This window comes from Poecilia reticulata, linkage group LG22 (genome assembly GCF_000633615.1).
Source record: "Poecilia reticulata strain Guanapo linkage group LG22, Guppy_female_1.0+MT, whole genome shotgun sequence".
Taxonomy (NCBI): Eukaryota; Metazoa; Chordata; class Actinopteri; order Cyprinodontiformes; family Poeciliidae; genus Poecilia; species Poecilia reticulata.
In genome coordinates, this window is record NC_024352.1 from 5,440,360 (window position 1) to 5,459,630 (window position 19,271).

General features: G+C 38.9%; 1 protein-coding gene across 1 annotated transcript; it reads right to left on the minus strand.

Moving 5' to 3' along the window:
* Positions 1-16,947, minus strand: LOC103458206 (ezrin-like). The gene is made up of 13 exons (XM_008398859.2): positions 16,559-16,947; positions 12,980-13,063; positions 11,828-11,923; positions 10,287-10,561; positions 8,112-8,195; positions 6,496-6,642; positions 5,743-5,839; positions 5,437-5,600; positions 4,360-4,490; positions 3,826-3,986; positions 3,511-3,603; positions 1,823-2,095; positions 1-548 (listed from the first exon to the last, which is right to left on the minus strand). Exons 1-13 carry the CDS (start codon positions 16,568-16,570, stop codon positions 384-386), a joined length of 1,782 nt encoding a protein of 593 aa, XP_008397081.1. The 5' UTR covers positions 16,571-16,947; the 3' UTR covers positions 1-383.
* Between the last annotated feature and the right edge of the window lie 2,324 nt (positions 16,948-19,271).

Genomic DNA, 19,271 nt, shown 5'->3' on the forward strand with positions numbered 1-19,271 from the left:
TTCAGTAGAATGCAGGGGGTGGGAGATATTCAAGTTTAGAAATGTTCTCTACAGAGGACAAAAATGAACTACTGGTGGTCAGGATGTTAAAAGCACAATGGTTAATCATAGACTTAATTATTCTACACTGATTACACTTTTTAAAAACTCTTGTGAGTGGTGAGACTTTTACTCCATTATCTTTGGTACTTATAATTTATGTCACAAAAAATATTCCTATGCTGTAAAGAATGGATTTTTCTTTTTGGGAGTGTGTGTGTCATGGGGGGCTAAGAAAAATTCGCCAAGGGCGCCATTCTTGCTAGAACCACCACTGGCCGCAATCACTACATTATGTAATATGCTGAGCAGATAATTCCCGAGGTATTCTGGAGCGGTCTTCTCTACAAAGCCTCAAACTCGTCCACCCTCTGCTTGGTGTTGCCCAGGCGGATCTGACGGAGGGTCTTGTACTTGTCTCGTCCGACACGGACGTTCTCAGCGTGGAGCAGGTCGTTCTGGGTCTTCTTGGAGTCTTTTCTAGATAGCTCCAGATCTGAGCTCAGGTCCTGCGATAAGAGTCGGGTTTGGTGATTAAGTCATGGGAAAACACATCCTGGATGAATTTTTGTCTCATTTGTACAATAGATGGGTAAGGATTTTGTTTGACCTCATGAGCTACTAAAAAACATTCCTAAAATATTTCCAAACAGCAATCTTTTGTCAGTATTGTGAAAAAAAGATTAGCTTCTAAGCTAAGATGTTAGCTTACTTTACGTCTTAGCTTGTCTTGGCTTACAATTTACAGCTTAGCTTAGCTTACAACTTAGCTTGTTTTACCTTACATCATAGCTTACAATTTACAATTCAGCTTGTCTTGGCTAACTTATATCTTAGCTCGTCTTAGCTTACAATGCAACTTAGATCTTAGTTTGTCTTAGCTTACAACTTAGCTTACAATTTACAACTTAACTTAGCTTACAACATAACTTACATCTTAGCTCGTCTTAGTTTACGACGTAACTCACATCTCAGCATGACTTGGCTTACAACTTATATTACAATTTACAACTTAGTTTATCTTATCTTACAACGTAACTTACATCTTAGCTCATCTTAGTTTGCAACTTAGCTGACATCTTACTACTTAGCTTAGCTTACTACTTAGCTTGTCAGGCAGCGTAAATCTACCCGATGACCTTAAAAAAATTTTGTTTTCTCTTGTTTTTGTTTGTTTCTTTTGTCAGGAAATCTTCAGATTTGAAAACACAACAGTGCTGCAATCTAAGATAAGGGTGCAAGTAGCAATATCCATCTATCTACCATTGACATTTGAAGGTGGGTCAATATTTAAAGCTGTATGGTTGCACCTTTCAAACAGCTTCCTCTGCATCGCTTACAAAACTGCACCCACTGGAAACAACCGTGCACACTCACACCTCCAGAGAGTTTCAAATCACCATTTAACCTAACATGCGTATTTCTGGACTGTGGGAGGAAGCCAGAGGACCTGGCAAAAAAAAAAAAAACCCACGCAGACACAGTGAGAACATTCGATCTGCACTTAGAAACACGGTCATGCTGTGAGGCAACAGTGCACACCTCTTCATCACTGGGTTGGTTTACTGCAGGTCCCAGTGAAAAGTTTGGTGCATCTTTCCGATTTCAACCTTAAGATTACTGAAAGAAAGAGTGATGACGTATAGGGGGACGATTTTGTACTTTTAGGATTAAACTAATTTGACGGGAGTTTGTCTGGGTGTGTGAATGAAATTCTCGCGACATGAAATGAATTCAACTGGAGGAAGAGCGGTTTGTTTGTGTCCTTGGAACCCGAGCTCACCATCAGCTGCTTCTTGAGGCGCTGGTTCTTCTCCGCCTCGGTGAGTCGCTCGTCCTCCAGGTGGTTCTCACTGATGTCCTGCGAGTGCAGCTCGGCGCTGTAGGTGCTGTTCTCCTCGCTGTGCTCGTGGTCACTCTCGTTGTCCGAGGAGGAGGAGGAGGAGGAAGAAGAAGAGGCAGAGGAGGGAGGGGAGCCACCGGGAGGAGTGGATGGGGTCCTCACACTTTGCAGCTCTTCCTTCGTCCTCAACAGGCTCTGCTCCACTTCCTCAGCCTGCAGGAACCATCGGAGGGAAACCATGTCAGCGGAGGACAGCGGAGACGTGACACGCAAACTGAAGTTACGGCTTAATGGATCTGGGAAGCAAAGCTCGGTTTTTATAGGAATAAAAATGTTAGGAAAAAAATCTGACTATTATTTTCTGTGCATTTGTTTAGTGGGGGGAAAAATCAAGTATTTCTTGTCCAGTTTTATTGCAAATATCTCAGTAACTCAGGAAACTTTCCAGCAAGAGTTTGTTTTAAGTAAATACGTATTTAATATTGATGAAAAAGTAACAGTTCCACTGGCAGATTATTTCACTTAAAACACGGGGAAAAATGTCTTGCTGTAAGCGACAAAACCTGCCAGTGACACTTGTATTTTTTAAATAATTATTGACCTAAAAGTAGCTACCGTATTATTAATGTTATTTGTGTCTTATTTCAAGTGTAATGACATATTTTAACAAAAAAACTGGGTACAATTTTGTGTTTTTTGCACAAAAACAAAACAAATTTTGGTTTTTTTTTGTTTGTTTTTTAATGTCTTGATCTAGAAAAACAATCAACAACAAGAATGGAATATCGGAAAAAATTTAATTGGAAGTAAAAGTAATAGTAAATTAAATGCCACTAATGACACAAAAGGCTTCAAATAAAATAAAAGCAAACTCAAAAGATTAATATTAGACAAATATTTTGGGTTGGACATAACATTTTTTTTACATATATTTTAAAAGGTTTTAATTTATCAATGAAGCTTTTTGTTTGTTACTAATACAATTCAATTCAACTCAGAAACATTTTATTGGCCCTAAAGAAAAATTAAACGTTGCTGTAACTCATATTAATTCAAAACTTTTCAGAATTTTTGTAGAACATCCCAGTAGTTTTAGGATACAATGTATTCAGTTTTGATGGACAAAAAAAGTTGTTTTTTTCTCTCGTTTTATAGTTTTTTTTTTCTGTCCTTAAAAAAACAACCATTTGACTTGAAGACAACGGCTAATTGTTGCTATGGAGACTCTTAGATACCGCGCTTTCCTACAGTTGCTAAACAGTTTTGCTTTGACTCTAGATACAGTAAAAAGAAAAAAAAAGTAGATATAAATATAGAAAAATAAATTATTGCCTTACATAAATAAGATGTTCTCTTGTCTTTCCCACTTTAATGTGGAATTATTTTATTTTTATTTTTTTATTTTTGCACATTTCACTAATATATGTTGAAGTTTTTGTAACTAATTACAGAAATTTTGGGAGACTTAAAAAAAAACAACAACTCTGTTTTACCAGAGGCAAAAAATTTAGATTTTTTTTCCCCACTGATCTCTCACAGATACCAGAGGGAGGAAAGTGTTTTATTGGGACCTTTTTTCCACCTGATCTCCTGGCCGTCTTTCCTTGACTGCTGGTCAGAGCGCTCACCTTCATGTGCCATGTCTCAGCTTCCTCCTCCTTGGCTCTCTTGGCCTCCTCCAGCTCAGTGATCTTGGCTGTGTACTCGGCCAGCTCCGCAGCCTGAAGCGGGAACAGTGCGAAGCGACTTTAGTCGGGCAATTTAAAAGAAAAAAACAAAAACACAAGACACACACACACACACCAAAAGAAGTAAAATAATACAACTCTTTTGTTGGTGTGGAACTTCACCCTAAATCCTCAGGTTGGACTTTAAGCAGAAGCAGAAGCTGAAAGTGTTCATACTCCCATCGGGATTGGTTTACTTGTGCGCTGCACACTCACCAGCTGCTCCTGGCTCTTCATCTGCTCCTCGGCTTGCCTGGCCAGCTCCTCCTTGGCAATTATGGCCTCCATCCTCTCAGCCTCCAGCCGGGCCGCCTCCTGCTCCACCCTCCTCCTCTCCTCCTCCAGCCTCATGGCCCGGTCCAGCTGCTCCTGAAGATCTGCGGGGCCAGGCAGGCACACGGGAAAATCTATTAGGCACCGCACGTCGGCGAGGCGCTTCGGGAAGGTCTTATGTTTTCTTCTTCTAAATATGTGTTTCTGTTTTGTGTTTTGATGTGGATTTCAACGTCTCATATTGATATTCTTTAAGAATATGTGCTTAAAGAAGAGCTGACGATCTGTGTCTGTCAAACGGAGGGACAGCAGAGGGCAGTAAAATCATTTTTGCCCGGCAACATTAAGAGAGAGAGAAACAATGAAACCGGTCCGTAGGCTGACTCTGAGATTTTTTTTTTTGTCTTCTCTTCTTGGGAACACTTTCTGAGCCCGGTTCGTATTTAGACAGCTTGTGTGTGACGTGGTGCGCCCCACCTCGCTCCGCTCTCTTAGTAGTCTCTTCAAACTCGTAGAGCTTCATCATCAGCTCTTGCTTTTCTCTCTCCATCTGCTGCTTCTCCCTCTCAATGTTTTCTCTCTTCTTCTTCTCGCCTTCCAGCTGATCCCTGCAGGACACACACACACACACACACAAAGCAAAAAAGAAAAAGTCAAGATCACACACATTAATCACCCACATCTATTCATATCCGCTTTACCTTTTTCATAACTTGTCATTATATAACTAAATTGTAAAAAATTATTTTTAAAAAGTGTCTAATTTACAGTAAAATACCAGCAGCTGTGGTTGCCAGAATTTTACCATAAATAAAATTTATGGTAAAATTTTATTTACAGTATTTACATAGCTGCTGGTATTTTACCGTAAATTATACACTTTTTTACAGTGTAAATTAGCAACAAGAAAACTCATTGTTCAGATTTGATCACGTTTCTTTGTTAGTCCATGTCGCACTTGGTCCGTCACATAAAATTCCAGTCATATACAATCAGACTTGTGGTCGTAATTTACGGAGGACCAATCCTGCCATGATTTAAGGATAAATGCAGAAATGAATAAATGACTCATTAAAATAATCACCAGGTCAAAAATGCAGCATGGCAGATAAACTGGTGGACAACAAAATAATAAAAATAACAGATTTTGTATAATAATTGATTAATTAATTAGACATAAATATTACTGTTAACACTTTTAAACTTTGTAATTTTTGTCTACTTTAAGCATATTTTTTTTTTGCTTTTTCTCTTGTTTATTTATTACAGGCCTCTTTTTTCCCCATAATTATCACCAACCAAACATATTTGAAACATGTTTTTACCATAAAAATATAGGAGGTGACGCTGTTCTGATCTGTTTTTGACATTTTCAGGTGCATTAATAAATTTGTCGCTTTTAATGGCACACAAATTTACTTGTCAAGCCGCTTTTTTTAGCTCCGTAATTACTTTAATGAGGCACTTGTATGTTTCTCTATTTATTCTTAATTGTGGCAGGATTGGTCTTCCGTAAGCGATCCGGTCAAATGTAAAGAAGTGGCACTTGTCTACCTCTCCATCTTCTTCTGGAGCCGGTCCTGCTTGGCCTGAGTTTTCATCTGCTGGACCTCGATGTTGTCGGCCATGCGGCGGCGGGTGTACTGGAGGTGGTTTCCCTTAGCAATCTGCATGATGCCCTTGTGGATGCGAGGTTGTGTCCCGTGAAACATGATGGGCTTCCAAAGGAATGAAAACCCAAAAGTTACACAAGTCTAAAAAGTTTTCTTCCTTTCTACCTTTCCCCCCACCCCTTCTAAAGTTTCACTGTTTGGCATGTAAATACATATTTAATTACTTGTTACTTGTGGAAATACTCACTTGAGATTTTTTGTCGAGGGGCTTGATGGTAAATTTCTTGTTGTCAAAAGAAACGTTTCCAATTTCATTCCAGGGGAATCCAATTTTTGGGGTGAGCCTGGAATATGTTTTTTTTAAAAAATAAAAAAAATAAAGTTCATGTTGTAGTTAGGCAGAGAAATAGGTCAATGTACTCTTAGAATCAACATCCACAGAGGTCAGTGTGGTGAGTAAAAAACATGAGGGTGAGAAAGGAAAAGGTCAGCGCCAGAGGTTTGACCTCTGGTCTGTTGCCCTCGCCGCTACAAGTATAAAGTTCTGAACACCATAAAAATGCTCACAGTCTGATATAATAATACGACTTTCAAGGTTTCCCCCAGAAAACCTGCTAAGCCCGGTGGTTGGGTGCGACGGCAGTCATTCATCAAGCGCCCCGTCGTGGTTTTGAGTTAAAAAATGTTTAAAGTTGACAGGAAATGTTAAAATATCACTTCATAATGATGTGTCATTAAAAGACTGAAAGATTAATACCTGAACACTAACTACTACAAAGTCTTAAAAAATTCAAACGTTTAAAAAATACTTTAAAAAATAAGCCTAGTGGGGGAACAAGTAAAGCCTGGTGGCCCGCCAGGCTTATAATATAACCCTGAGCTTTAGAAGTTAATAATGATAATACAAATAAAAAAAGCTGCATTAAGCAGCAAAAAAAAAAAAGAAAAAATATATAAAAATAAAGATTTCTGCAATAAAGTCCTAAACTGTGGGTTTTACCTGTCATCCTTTGGATAGATGTTGATCCCTAGCGCATCCACGCCCAGCCACAGCTCTGTGCCCTTCTTGTTTCTGATCTCAAAGTAGGTGACGCCGTACATTTCCAGATCCTGAGCGATCTTCAGGTACTCAATGATCGCGTCTTCCCTGATGGGAGTCACAAAAACGTTCGCTTAGAGGCATTTTTTTGCTGCAAGACGTTAGACATTGACATGTTTTCCCACTGAATAACGAAAAGGACGATCTAAACTGGAAATAAACCCAGATTTTCCTCGTCTCTTTTTGAGCTTTTGCGTCGTTTTATGCTAAGAGCTGCGGCATGTGGCGTCCTGCCAAGTAGCTCAATTCAGAATGGATGAACAGAGTTTGCAGCCATCAGTTGCAGCCAATTCACTCCTGCAGCATACCAAGGTGAGTGAATATTTGCATACAGAGAATCTGCATGGAGCAGCAGGAGTTACATTCACTGCTACATATTAGAGGAACACTTTATTGTCCACTTTTAACTCTTCTTAAACCACATTTCTATTCTTTTACTTTTAAAATACAACTTTGCTCTTATTTCTGTTTTAGTGTTTCATTCATTTTACTGTTGTCCTTTTCTTTGATTTCTTTGATTTGATTTCATCTGTACAGAACTTTGTCGAGTGTGTTGTTGTTTTAAAGTGATTTATAAATAAGTAGTAGTAGTAGTTGTTGTAGTAGTAGTAGAGGTAGTAGTAGGTTATCATTGGTTCATTTCTGACATATGTATTTTAAGAATAGTATCAAATTTAGCCTAACTGTGTTTTAGCTCCAAGTTTAAAAACCTGTTCAATCTGCTAGCTGATTAGCTCAGTTGCATTTGTTAGCAAAGCAAGCTAACAACAATGTACCTTTAAAAAATTTAGCAACGAGCACATAAACAGGATTCACATAGTTCTCTGTGTGAGAAACAAATAGGCAGAATTGAAACGAGACGTTTTTTATTCCCCTCCTGAATATGACAACGTTTTACATGAAGGCAGCCATATTGGATTTTGGTTGGGAGTTTTGGAGAAACCGGCCTGCATTTCTACTTCTGCCCATCTTCCTGTTACATTCCAAAAATTTGTCATTTGAAATGTCAATTTCTTCAAAGTCAAGCAGTTCTTGTTACATTTCTTTTTCTCTCTTTTTTTTTTGACTCAACAAAATAATACAACAAACTGAAAAAAAAAACTTTATTTCCCTTACATAACTCTAGATATAAACAAATGATCTAAAACACTGACCTATAAAACTTGAGTTTCAGGAAGCACAGTGTTGTCAGATTCTAAAAAATCTTAAAGCGGACATGTTTCTTATCCAAAAACAAGAATGAACAACAAAAATATAATTTGAAATTTGCACAATTTCATGACCTTACATGTTAATTGTATCTGCCGCATATAAATCAGAGCATAAAGGTAAATTTCCCTGACTGATTGCAGTCCAGTAAATTTACTGTCGCACAAGACAAATGTTAAACAAATATAAGTGCATGGAAGATGAGAATGTTTGGCATTTTATTTGAAATATGTAGGTTTTTTTTGTTTGTTTGTTTGTTTTTTTGTACTTTGTTTTAACATAGAAACGTCACTCAGTCTTTTACTCACTTCAGCATGGTTTTGTGCTCCTCGTGCCAGACCTGGATTCTGTCTTCCCACTGCTCCTTTGACAGCTTGTGTTGATCCAGCACTCTAAGAGAAGAGACAAGCTGTCAGAGAGTCGCACGGCTCAAAGCGGGATCACACCGTGTGTGAACACAGAGCTACGTTACACACACGCTGCAGGCACCGGAGGCCAGTTCCTTTTTTTTGTTAGGTCTTAAATTAGCAACAGTGGCTGATGATCACCTAGCATGATTTTGGAGCATATGCGGAAACCCCCCCCAAAAACTAATATATGTCTCAGAAGGGAACCTTGACATTTAATGAAGTCCAAGTTTGACATGTTTCTGTATCTTGCGTATCATTAAGGATTCCAAAACTGCATAGAAATTTAAGTAACGTGATGCAATGTTGTAACATAAATGACTTTTTTACAACTGTTTTACTGTAAACACTGTAGAGCAATAAAATAGTCATTGGCATCCTGCCATGCAACACGTGGGGGACCATCTGCATAAAGGCGTTCTGCACTGCAAAAACGCAAAATCTTACTAAGTGTTTTTGGTCTAGTTTCTAGTGCAAGTATCGTATTTTCCGCACTATAAGGCGCACCGGATTTTAAGGCGCACCTTCAATTAATGGCCTACTTTAAAACTTTTTTCATATATAAGGCGCACTGGACGAGGATAAGGCGCATAGAATAGACGCTACAGTTAGGGTTGCCACCCGTCCAGTATTGAACCTATACGGGAAGAAATTTGGTAAATGTGGATGTGTAATAATAAAGAAGTGGTACCCGAGTACTTTATATAGTAGGCCGCCCCAGTCATTGTTTCACTCAAGGTGTTGGTGTTGCGATATTGAGCCCAACTGCTTTCTGGGTAACACAGACCAACCGACACGCTGCCGCCGCAGTCTCCATCCCCCCCGCCCATCGGCTTTAAATGTATAGGGGCTGGTCCCTTGGTAACCCTAGTCGAAGCACCCTGGATGAATATCTAAAGCCACTTTGTTGACATAAAGAATGTCAACAAAACAGTCCGACTCGGGTTGGTGAGGAAAGCCTTCCGCGACTGGGCTGGGGCGTGGCCGGACGATGGTCACCCTTCTCCGTTTGCGCACAGCATGTTCGTGGAGAACGTGGCGCTAAATGACCTGCAGACAACCTGATTATCAGGTCGGTAGGTAGATAGGTCAGTCAAACTTTATTAACAAACCAGCGTTCTGACAACTATCCCAGCATGCACGCGCACTTCTTGTTCTACGGGCGAAAATGAAGTCAGCAGCTGCTTACCGTAGTTGCTCGAACTGTTGTGGCTCAAAATTGGTCCATATATAAAGCGCACCGGATTATAAGGCGCACTGTCGGCTTTTGAGGAAATTGAAGGTTTTTAGGTGCGCCTTATAGTGCGGAAAATACTGTATCTTAGTTCACTTGAAATACTACACTGTACTAATGCTCAAGTTTCAAGTACCAGTGGAGCCAAAAAAAAAAAAATGAATACAAGTTAAAAGTGACGAGAGTAAAGGTTGGCTGAAAAACAAAATTATCACTTACTTTAACAGGACCTTGAAATGGAGAGCTTTTACAGCTTATTATGACACGCAGTGACATAAAGCAATAAACACGTTGAGATAATTTTCATATCTTTTTTTTTTTTTTTTTTTGTCAGGTTGCAATACACCATTCTGAGGAACGTGAGGTTGGAGGAACCCAACACATCGATAGATAAGGGTCCTATTTTAAGCTCATCTGATAGTATTTTTTTTAAAAATTATTATTTAAATTGTTTATATGACATGAATACTTAGGAGATATTAACTTTTATGTTACTGAATAGTGTTGTGGGACCGTTCTCTGACTGAATATCTGGAACAAATATGACACGCTATGTGTAAACATGTTGGTTTGTTGTTGACTCGCAAACCAGAAGTCTTGTTCTAGTTATCAAAAACACAAAAAAGAAAAGAAAAAGGGAGAAAGTTTAGGACTTAAGACCCAATCCTTTAAGTCTGAACCTGCATTTAGTTAAACCTAGACTTATTTGGTATCCATGGAAACGATAAGACTGTGGGCTAGATGACTAAAAACCACTGGAGCTGCAGGAAGCATTTGAGTTTATGCCCAAAGTCTGCAGGACGGACATCAGCATCCCACAGTTTCCCACAGTTTGAGCTCACCTCTTAGGGAGCAGACGCTCCGAGGAGAGGTATCCCCGCCGGTGCACCGACTTGTCGTACTCGCCGTACTTTGCCTGCACGGCGTAGGAGGCCAGCAGCACAGCGGTCTCCGGGGGACAGTAGATCTCGTCGGACAGGATGTGCTCCTTCACCTGCAGGAAGAAGAGCTTCCTGGTGATGTCCTGGATCAGCTCCTCGTCCACGTCCTCGGGATAATACTGGACCCGGAATTTGAACTGCAGGGGAGTCTCGTTCTTCACGTTCTGCTCCATCACCTGCACGGACAGCGAGGGCGTGGGGGTTAAAATGTGCCAAAGAAAGGGGGAGTGCTCATGAATGAAATAAAAAAAAACTAAAGCGGCATTAAGCAGACGTTAGTTAATATACAGCTGAACACAGACAAGGAATTCACTTCAATCCATCAAAATATTTTGTTAAAGTTATCCACCTACTCCCCAAAAACTACATCTAATCCCACTGAAAACAGCTCCTATACACAATATTTATTAGTTTATTTATAGTATGTTTGGAAATTAAACATAAATTAAATATAATCAACAAGTATTTCAGAACACCTCAATCTTAAGTTCAAAATAAGGTAGGAGGAAGTATAAAGGCATTAAACCCTCACACAGTACCTCAATGACAAAACTGTTAGCGTAGCTTTTAAGCTAACAGCCAGACTTTTCTGTTAGATCAATCAAACTCTGATTAAACATAAGTTTCCACCCAACTAACATGTCGTGATCAGCTTTTCTATTTATTTTTCTATTTCGATAGACCCGACCAATCAAAACAAGAGCCTCCACTCAGAAATCCGTCTGATGACGTCACATAAGTGATGACAGTTCAGTTTGTTTTGTTGTTATCTACATTGTTTTTAAAGCAAATTACTCCTTCAGAGTTGATTTCTTGCATTCTGTAACATCGGCTCGTCTTCAGTCCTGCGCCTCTTCTGATGCCATCGCAACACAATCTTGATTTAATTTTGAGTGTGTTTCTTTTAAAAGCGCACCATTGAGTCCTTAACGTACAGAAGCAGAGAGCCGACGTTTTCCGGATATATTTTTTCCACCAATGGTTTTCTTTGGAAAACGCATATGTTGAAATCATCCGCTCATGGCTTCCGTACATATGTCGTTATCCAGCTGTGACATTATTAGACGCTACAGTCAGGTTACTTCTCCACGGCTGAGTCATCTTAGTCAGATAGAGTTTAAAATATTAGTGGAAAGTGTAACTTAAATCATTTTTTGATGCACAAAAATATCACTGATGTTCTTGACAGCTTGTAATATACACATGTATTTTTAAATACGGTAATAAAATAAGCATCAACTTTAAATATATGGCATTGAAACAAAGTAGTATAGTGTGTTGCAATGAAGCATGTAAACTTYAACTCATGTATTTTCATGTTCTCTCTTATTTTAAACAAACAAAAGAAACAAAATCATTAAAATGAAAAATGAAAAAAATAATAATAAAATTGAAACTGGCCCATATTGTAACACTAAATCATCTGACAGAACAAAACTCACTTTCTTGTCTTCTGCCAGCCACGAGACAAGTCCTCTGTTGTCCACAAACTGAAGGCCGAAGTACCAAATCTCACGGAGGCCAATCGTCCTGACAACCTGACGGCAAGAAGAAGAAGCGTGAGGACTTCTCTCTACTGTCCACAAGACAGGCACATAAACCAGGTACTTTAAATATAAAAAGCGGCAGCTGAAACATTGTGATCTTTCTCACAGAGTTTCAGATTTATTCGTTATTTGAAACAAATGATCAAACTCCAACCATCGGTCAATTTTCCCTTTCTCAACTTAAGAAAAGCATCCCCACAGCTTAACCAGTGCTAAAACAGTGTGGTGGCACCGTTATCTTACCAAGTATTTTTGTATAACCTCTAGAGCAAATATGAGACTATGCCAATTTAAAAGGAAATTTTCAGCTTAAAATGAACTTTTCAGCAAGATACAGGAGATTGTTTTTTAAGTCARTAATTCATAAATATTGATTTTAAAAAAGTAYTAGCTCCACTGGCAGATTATTTCACTTATAGCAAGACACTGAAATAATCTGCCTGTGGAATTAGTAGTTTTTGTTTCTATATTCAAGAACTGTTGATGTAAAAAGAAAATAAAAAGCCAATTTATTTTTCTTAAAAGTTACTTTTAAGTTATTTTGGTCTTAATTTAAGTGCGTTAAAATATTTGCACCAAAGATTATTCAGAGTTTTTTAGCACACTGGGGGGTGCGGRGGTGTACATTGTCAGTTTTCTACCACAGTTGTACTATAAAAAGTTCAATTTTTATCTCATTGACCATATTTTGCTAGTTCAGCTTCACRACGTTTTATGGCCTTTCTGTCCACAATAGATTCCTTCCTATCACATTTGTATAAAGTCCAGATTTCAGTCTCTCGGCAGATCTTCCAGAATAATGATCACCTTGATTACCTCTCTGATTAATGCCCTGCTTGTTGTCTCATCTGYTGAGTTAACTGGTCATTATGATGCTATGTGTTCACCCTTTTGTTGCCATCAGTTTGATTTTGGTTTAGCTTAGAGCTAGGCTTTATCTTTGAGTCACGCACATAAAAATAATCTTTCAATCCACCCCAAAACCACTTGTGATTAACAGAAAACGYTGTTCTTAGATGTGTGCTTTGCCGACTGCAGCATACAGACCTGTTCAAGCAGCTGCCTTCCTCTGGTGTTGCCTCTAAAGGAAAACTCCAGCTCTGCGTCCATTGTAGTGACGCGAACATTGACCTGCRGTAGAAAAAGGGCAATTTACTGATTACATTCATGGCACAAAAAAAAAAAGAAATTCTGTTTGGATAGGCATAACCTGTTGTCTTTCCAATGGTTTCTTTATTTTCATTCTTTAAACCAGAAATGTGTCTAAATCTGCCTAAATTCTGTGTTTGGCTGCATTCACATCCACAAATGGAAAACATAAATAACGGACTGATTTGCTGAAAGCACATCCTTAATGTGGATGTGCTTAATGTGGATCCTGTTAACCGGATTATTCATAAACCATAATTGCTCACTATCTCATTAGACTTTAGACCAGCCATGCGAACATGAGGGTGAATRTCATTGTACTTGCTTCTTGCACAAAGGTATTGCGAGATCAGCCTGTGCTGCAGCAAACAGCATTGAAACTGAGTTTGCATAAAAATGGATTTCCATAAATTGAAAAAAAAATAAAGGTTTGATTTTGATTAATTTCAACTGGTAAAAAAAAAACAGCACAAGACCATAGATTGGGATGGGGCTTGTAGCAAAGACAGAACAGATTTATGAAGTTACACCAGAACACACCCTGACTGCCATAAAGATAAACACACTAAAGGTTGGGCAGGAACCAATGGAACATGTAATTATGGAACCATCACTAGCTTTTTAAATTGTTTCCACCTTACGTGATCACATGTATGAGATAACATCTTTATCTGGTGTCTTCATAATGCATTTGTCATTCTACCAAACACGGGCCGGGATTTTAAAATCCTGCAATGTGACTGTTATCACACAAACCCTTGCAGAATCCCCCGCCCCCCAAAAAACAAACAAACAAAAAAAAAGCACAAGAGAATATACATATAGCACAATGGTATTGGAAAAATATATTTTTATGCAGAAGAAAATCCTCACGGGAACAGAACATTAATACACGTAAGACATRTTTGAATTATTAAGTTTTGTTCAATTTCCAGAGCAATAGTTGCKCTTCCATTACAAATGGACGCGAATCTTTGTCTATATTTTGCTACTGTCGAACAAACAGAATTTCGCGTTTCCATTACACATGAAATTAAAATCACGCGTGAATACGCTTGTTCGCGCGATAAGACATTAAAAAAATYATGGCAGCGAGTGAGGGACAGATGTAAACACTTACATGAGATCTATTCGTAATTCAGCGTAATTCTAGCGCTCATCATCTATCAACCATCAGAGGAAACGTCGGCGTCTCATTCTGGCATTGGAGTGACAAGAATTATGTGCGCCTTTGTCAATGTTTCCACATTTGTTCTCAGTGGGCTCTTTGCACGTCAGCTTCCGTGTTCGGGGAAAAGCGGATCGGTCGTTTCCGGTCTACTGAAAATGGCATTTTACCTTGGTGCTTGACCAAGGTAACAATTAATGATGTACATCGATATGAAGCTCCAACAAGTAAGCTGGAGAAAGGTTTTAAGATGTACGTCTTGTTATACATTCACGGATACGAAGGTGAGTTTTACTTTCTTTAAACTTTGTGGCTAACATTAGCTTTAGCTTATGCTAGTAGGMAATATTCTCTTGACATTTTYCTTGTAAAAATGTGCTATTTAAGTATCTAAACATTTTTATCTGTTCTAATTGACAATGTTTTTACCTTATTTTGTGCTTATTGCTGTTAGTGTCAAACAGAGACCAAGTAACTGGGGAGATTACGGTTTGGGCTTTTTGCTTCTGAAGCACGAGGAAGCACAACAAGCCCCATAGCTTAAAAGTATGRCAGCACTGGTGTCAGAGTTTGRGTTCAGCTGACTGTTCAGGTTCAGAGTTGTTGCTCTGCACGGTCCTTAAGGTCTCCGTGTTATTTTGTTTTATTACTTTTGCATGTTTCTTGTTTAGAGCTCAAACAGAATGTTATTTACAGCATTGTGTACAGGSGGATCAGTTGCTCGGCTTTCTGGCTCTGGTCTGCTCTCTTGTTCCCATACACTCGCTCTTTCAGGCTGAATACAGAAGTGATTCCATAAAAATAACACAGGGACGGCTCCTTTATTTACCATCCGTCTTTCCCCGGTAGTTTTAGGCTGACAAAGCTGATCCGGAGTGAATGAAGGCTGCAAACTTTGCTGTGCGCCGTTAGCTTTAACTGATAATGACAAATATTTACAAGCTAGCATCTTCTTAATTCAGGTTCGTTTGGAAATCCATGAAAACTTAAAAGCATGTTATATTTGGAAGACAACAATGTTCCTGGTATTGCTTTATTTGCTTCTGAAATACGACTTTGTCTTTTGTAGCTGCCATGGTAATTCAAAGTGGAAGCAGGAAAGCCGCTCATTTTGCTCATGCGGATGTGACGTCAGCGCCGTACGTGYATAGASCCCGTTGTGACTTTGCAAAAAATGARTGCATTTTTGCTCCACATGTAAAGGCTTGTTGATTACTCACTCAAATCAAGCCAGCAGGCAAGTAATGAAATATGTTTTCAKCATTTTCTAGACCAAGACATTAAACATAAAAGTCTTCATCAAGGCTCTCTCCTTGCAGTGTCAATAAAAGTATAACCATAGGTCCTGTTGTAAAGTGCGGCTTGACCCATCTTATCAGCTTCACGCTGAACACTTGAGTAACTTTTACTTGAAGACTTTGAGACTCATGAATCATTAGAGATTCTGTTGTTTTAGTTTGATCAATCATTTCTGACCATTTTGAAACCACACAGTCAAGATTTACTGGTGAATGTGATCCTGTTCTTTTTTTTTCTGCTATATATTTTTTTTCAAATAATTTTCCTTATTGGTGGAAACAAAGACACATTCAAAAGTCTTACAGTCAGCCCTACATCAATCCAAAGAAGGAAATTGGAAGAGCATGCTTTTGGCGTTTCCTTATTTAGTTGAAATAAAATTGTTTATGCATTTTCTGGTATATTTCTTCCTACTTAATAAAAATGTCCATCTTGTCCAGATTCAAAGAAAAGGCGCATCTTTCTTCCATTCTGAAAACAACCCCGGTCCACGCCTTTGTGCTGTATCATCCACTTTTTATTATTGGTTTTTTGCCCAACGCCAGAAGAATTTGGCAAACGTCATTATTGACTCAAAGAAATCATTTAAAGAGGCTTAATTCACTAGTTTTTTTGTTTTTTTTTTCATTACGTGCATGACCATATTTAACCCACAGATGAATTCATTGAGTTCAAGTAACACTTGGAGGGTAATTCAGAGTCAGGAATGTGTGCAGCATGGGTCAAACTCTACATTTGGTTAATGAGTAAATGACAAGAAGGATCACTGGCTCTTGGTAAAACTTACAACAGAAAGAAGCAAAGAAAATATCATCAGCATAAAAAAGTCGGGTGCAATTCCACAATTCCGACTTGTTTTTGTTCTTACACTGGTCATCATAAATGATTTATTGAAGCATTACCAGCAGGGTTTAGTCTACAGAACCTTACCGTGCTGTTTTCAAACCAGGAAGAAGATGTGCGGCTAAAGCAGTAAGTAATAATGTGTCTTAAAACAACAGGAATCCTACCTGCTTGGGCATCTTGGCTGTGGTTTGTGGCTCCTATCAGAGAAAAGTGTATCCCAGGCTGACCGAGGCTGCAGTGGCCAACTCCCAGCAGAACCTCCACCTGATAAAGACAGCCTCTCACGGGCAARCCCAGGGGCAAGACTCGTGTCCTTTGAACTCAGGAGATAGATCGCGGAGATGTGGGAGGACCGACTTTGGCACCAAACCGACGGATTTACCTCCGGTGTGACAAAAAGCTCCACCCGTAGGAGATCACCTGTTTCAGCGCCCAATACCTCCATGTGACCTTTGATCGGAGAGCGCCGGGCTACAAAACCACCGGCCGTGCTATTTCTGTAGCTTGTTTTGAGATGAAGGAAATACATCGGCATAACAGCAGGTGGAGGGTTTTTGGTGTTGTTGGTCCGCATATTGCTCACSCTGAGATAAATCTCGGTCGTATGATTGTGTTTCACCAAGCTGTTCAACCTAAGCTGCTACCAAAATTATTTCTGAAAAGCTCAAAGCTGCGGTATGGAACTAAAAAATATGTTGTTGTTTTTTTTTTGTTGAAACTGTCACCATGTTGTGACAGTATAATATGAGACGGATAATCTGTGGGAAAAAAAAAGATCTCCTCCACTTCCTCTTTGAGCTACTATTGATGTCTGAGCAAATACACCACTCCCGGTCAAAAGCAACCAATCAGAGTCAGGAGTAGTGTTTTAGCACTGTCAATCACCCTCATGAACGTTAAATGTGCTAATAGCATAGCAACAACCCACTGCTACTAGAAAAACGGTTTATCCCATTGTCATTGCTCAATTGTAGCTATGCTAACTAGCCTTAGCATTCACAACCAGTTCTGCTAGCAGGGAGAAGCTGTATCATAGGAGAGAGCAATGTGGGGGAGTGGAGTAGTGCATGATTGACAGCGCTAATGTAACCGGATCCTTTCTGCGTTGGACTGGTTTTATTGAATGATCAGAGCCGTGACACRGGAYTTCATTAAAATGGATGGTTTCTCGATTTGCCTGCTCCAAGTCCTGCACAAAACAAAAGTACATAACATAATGTAATTATAACAAAAGAGAAATACAACCAGKTTACACTAAGACCCGCCTCCGGGCTCTAATTGGTTGTTTCTGGTTAGCACTGGGGGAACAAAGAGGAGCTCATTTTATTCACATCTGTCTCATACCTTATTGTTACAACACAGTGACAGTCTTAACAAATATATTTAAGAATATATTTTTAATGAAAGCTACATACTGAAGCTTTAAGAAAGTTGTACCTTAAAATGGCTAACCTTGTTGTTTTTGTGCTTTTAAACTTATTAGCCATCTTTGATATCGTGGGTCATAATGGTTTGGTATCAAGTTTAAAACAAGTACAAYCCTGCCCAGATTTAAAATGATAGTATCTCACAAATATTTATTTATGTTATTTTTTTTTTTGTGGTGTCCATATTTGAGGATGCCAAATATATTTTTGACTTAATGTTATTTTTAGATAATTTGCCACCCATCTGATTTACAAGCCCATTCAATAAATTAGATTATTATTGAAATGTACAAATGTGTGAAAACATGATGGAACACATTATGTAGATTAATTACACGCAAACTGGTGTTTTCTAGCCTTTATTTCTGTTAATCATGATGACTTTCCACTTASAGTTAATGAAAACATAACATTTAAAATTAGAACACCACATCAAACCAATAAAAAGAAAAAACATTTTATTGTGCAGAATGTAGAAAAGTGTGCAATCCTAAAGGTTGTTTTCAAAAGTTTCTTTTTAATCTGATAAATGAAAAAGCACCAGAAAGCATATTATCATTTATTGAAAGTGACTATATGTGATGATCCCCCAACACCTTTAACAGGATTCCAGCCACTGTGAACCATCCCTCACTGCAGAGAGACGAGCGCCGAGCTGAACTTAATTCGGTATTTGGAAGTGAGGCCAACGCGGAGTGAACAAATTCAAATTGTAAAAACACTTAACAACTTCTTGTGTTTGCTGATTGGGAATCCAAGTCAATGGGAGAAATCCCAGACTGCCCTGTGAGACGAGATTTGAATTGAGCGGAGTTGCACAGGAAGCCAATTGCCAGGCTAAGTTTATSTAAGTTATCCCAAGAAATCTGGCGTGAAAGAAAAGGAAACCCGACCAACTTCTGGAGAAAATGAGAAGCCTTTTTTTGTCTTTGTAAGAAATCTTTTAAAGATGACATGATCTAAATGAATGACCTGAGGATGTCACTCGTGTTGACATGGTTCCAGGATGGTAAGGCTTTCAGATTTAGAAGGATGCTATTTAAAGAAGTCTTGTATAACCTCTTTGTCTAAATCAGCTCGATTTGGGCTTATCTTATCCCCAGCTCGGATTATGTCTTCCACATTCTCTGCTCTCTGGCCCGAGCCTTCAGCTGCTGAACCTCGATGCTGTCTGGCTCTTTGCGGCGACAGTACAACAAGTGGTAGCCCTTGGCAAGCTTCAAGATGCTCTTACATTTGTGAGAACCTTGTTCAGGGAACACCTGCAAAACCTGCAAAAAAAAAAAATCCTCATGAAACACTGCTCAACTTACAAAGGGAATTGAAAACCCTGTTAGTCCGTTAACTACGRCGGCACATCAGGATCATTGTAGATTTTTAAAAAAGGAGGAGTAGATTTCCACCGAAAGCCTCTGAACCTTTGAGACTAATTACAGAAAAACAAGATTTC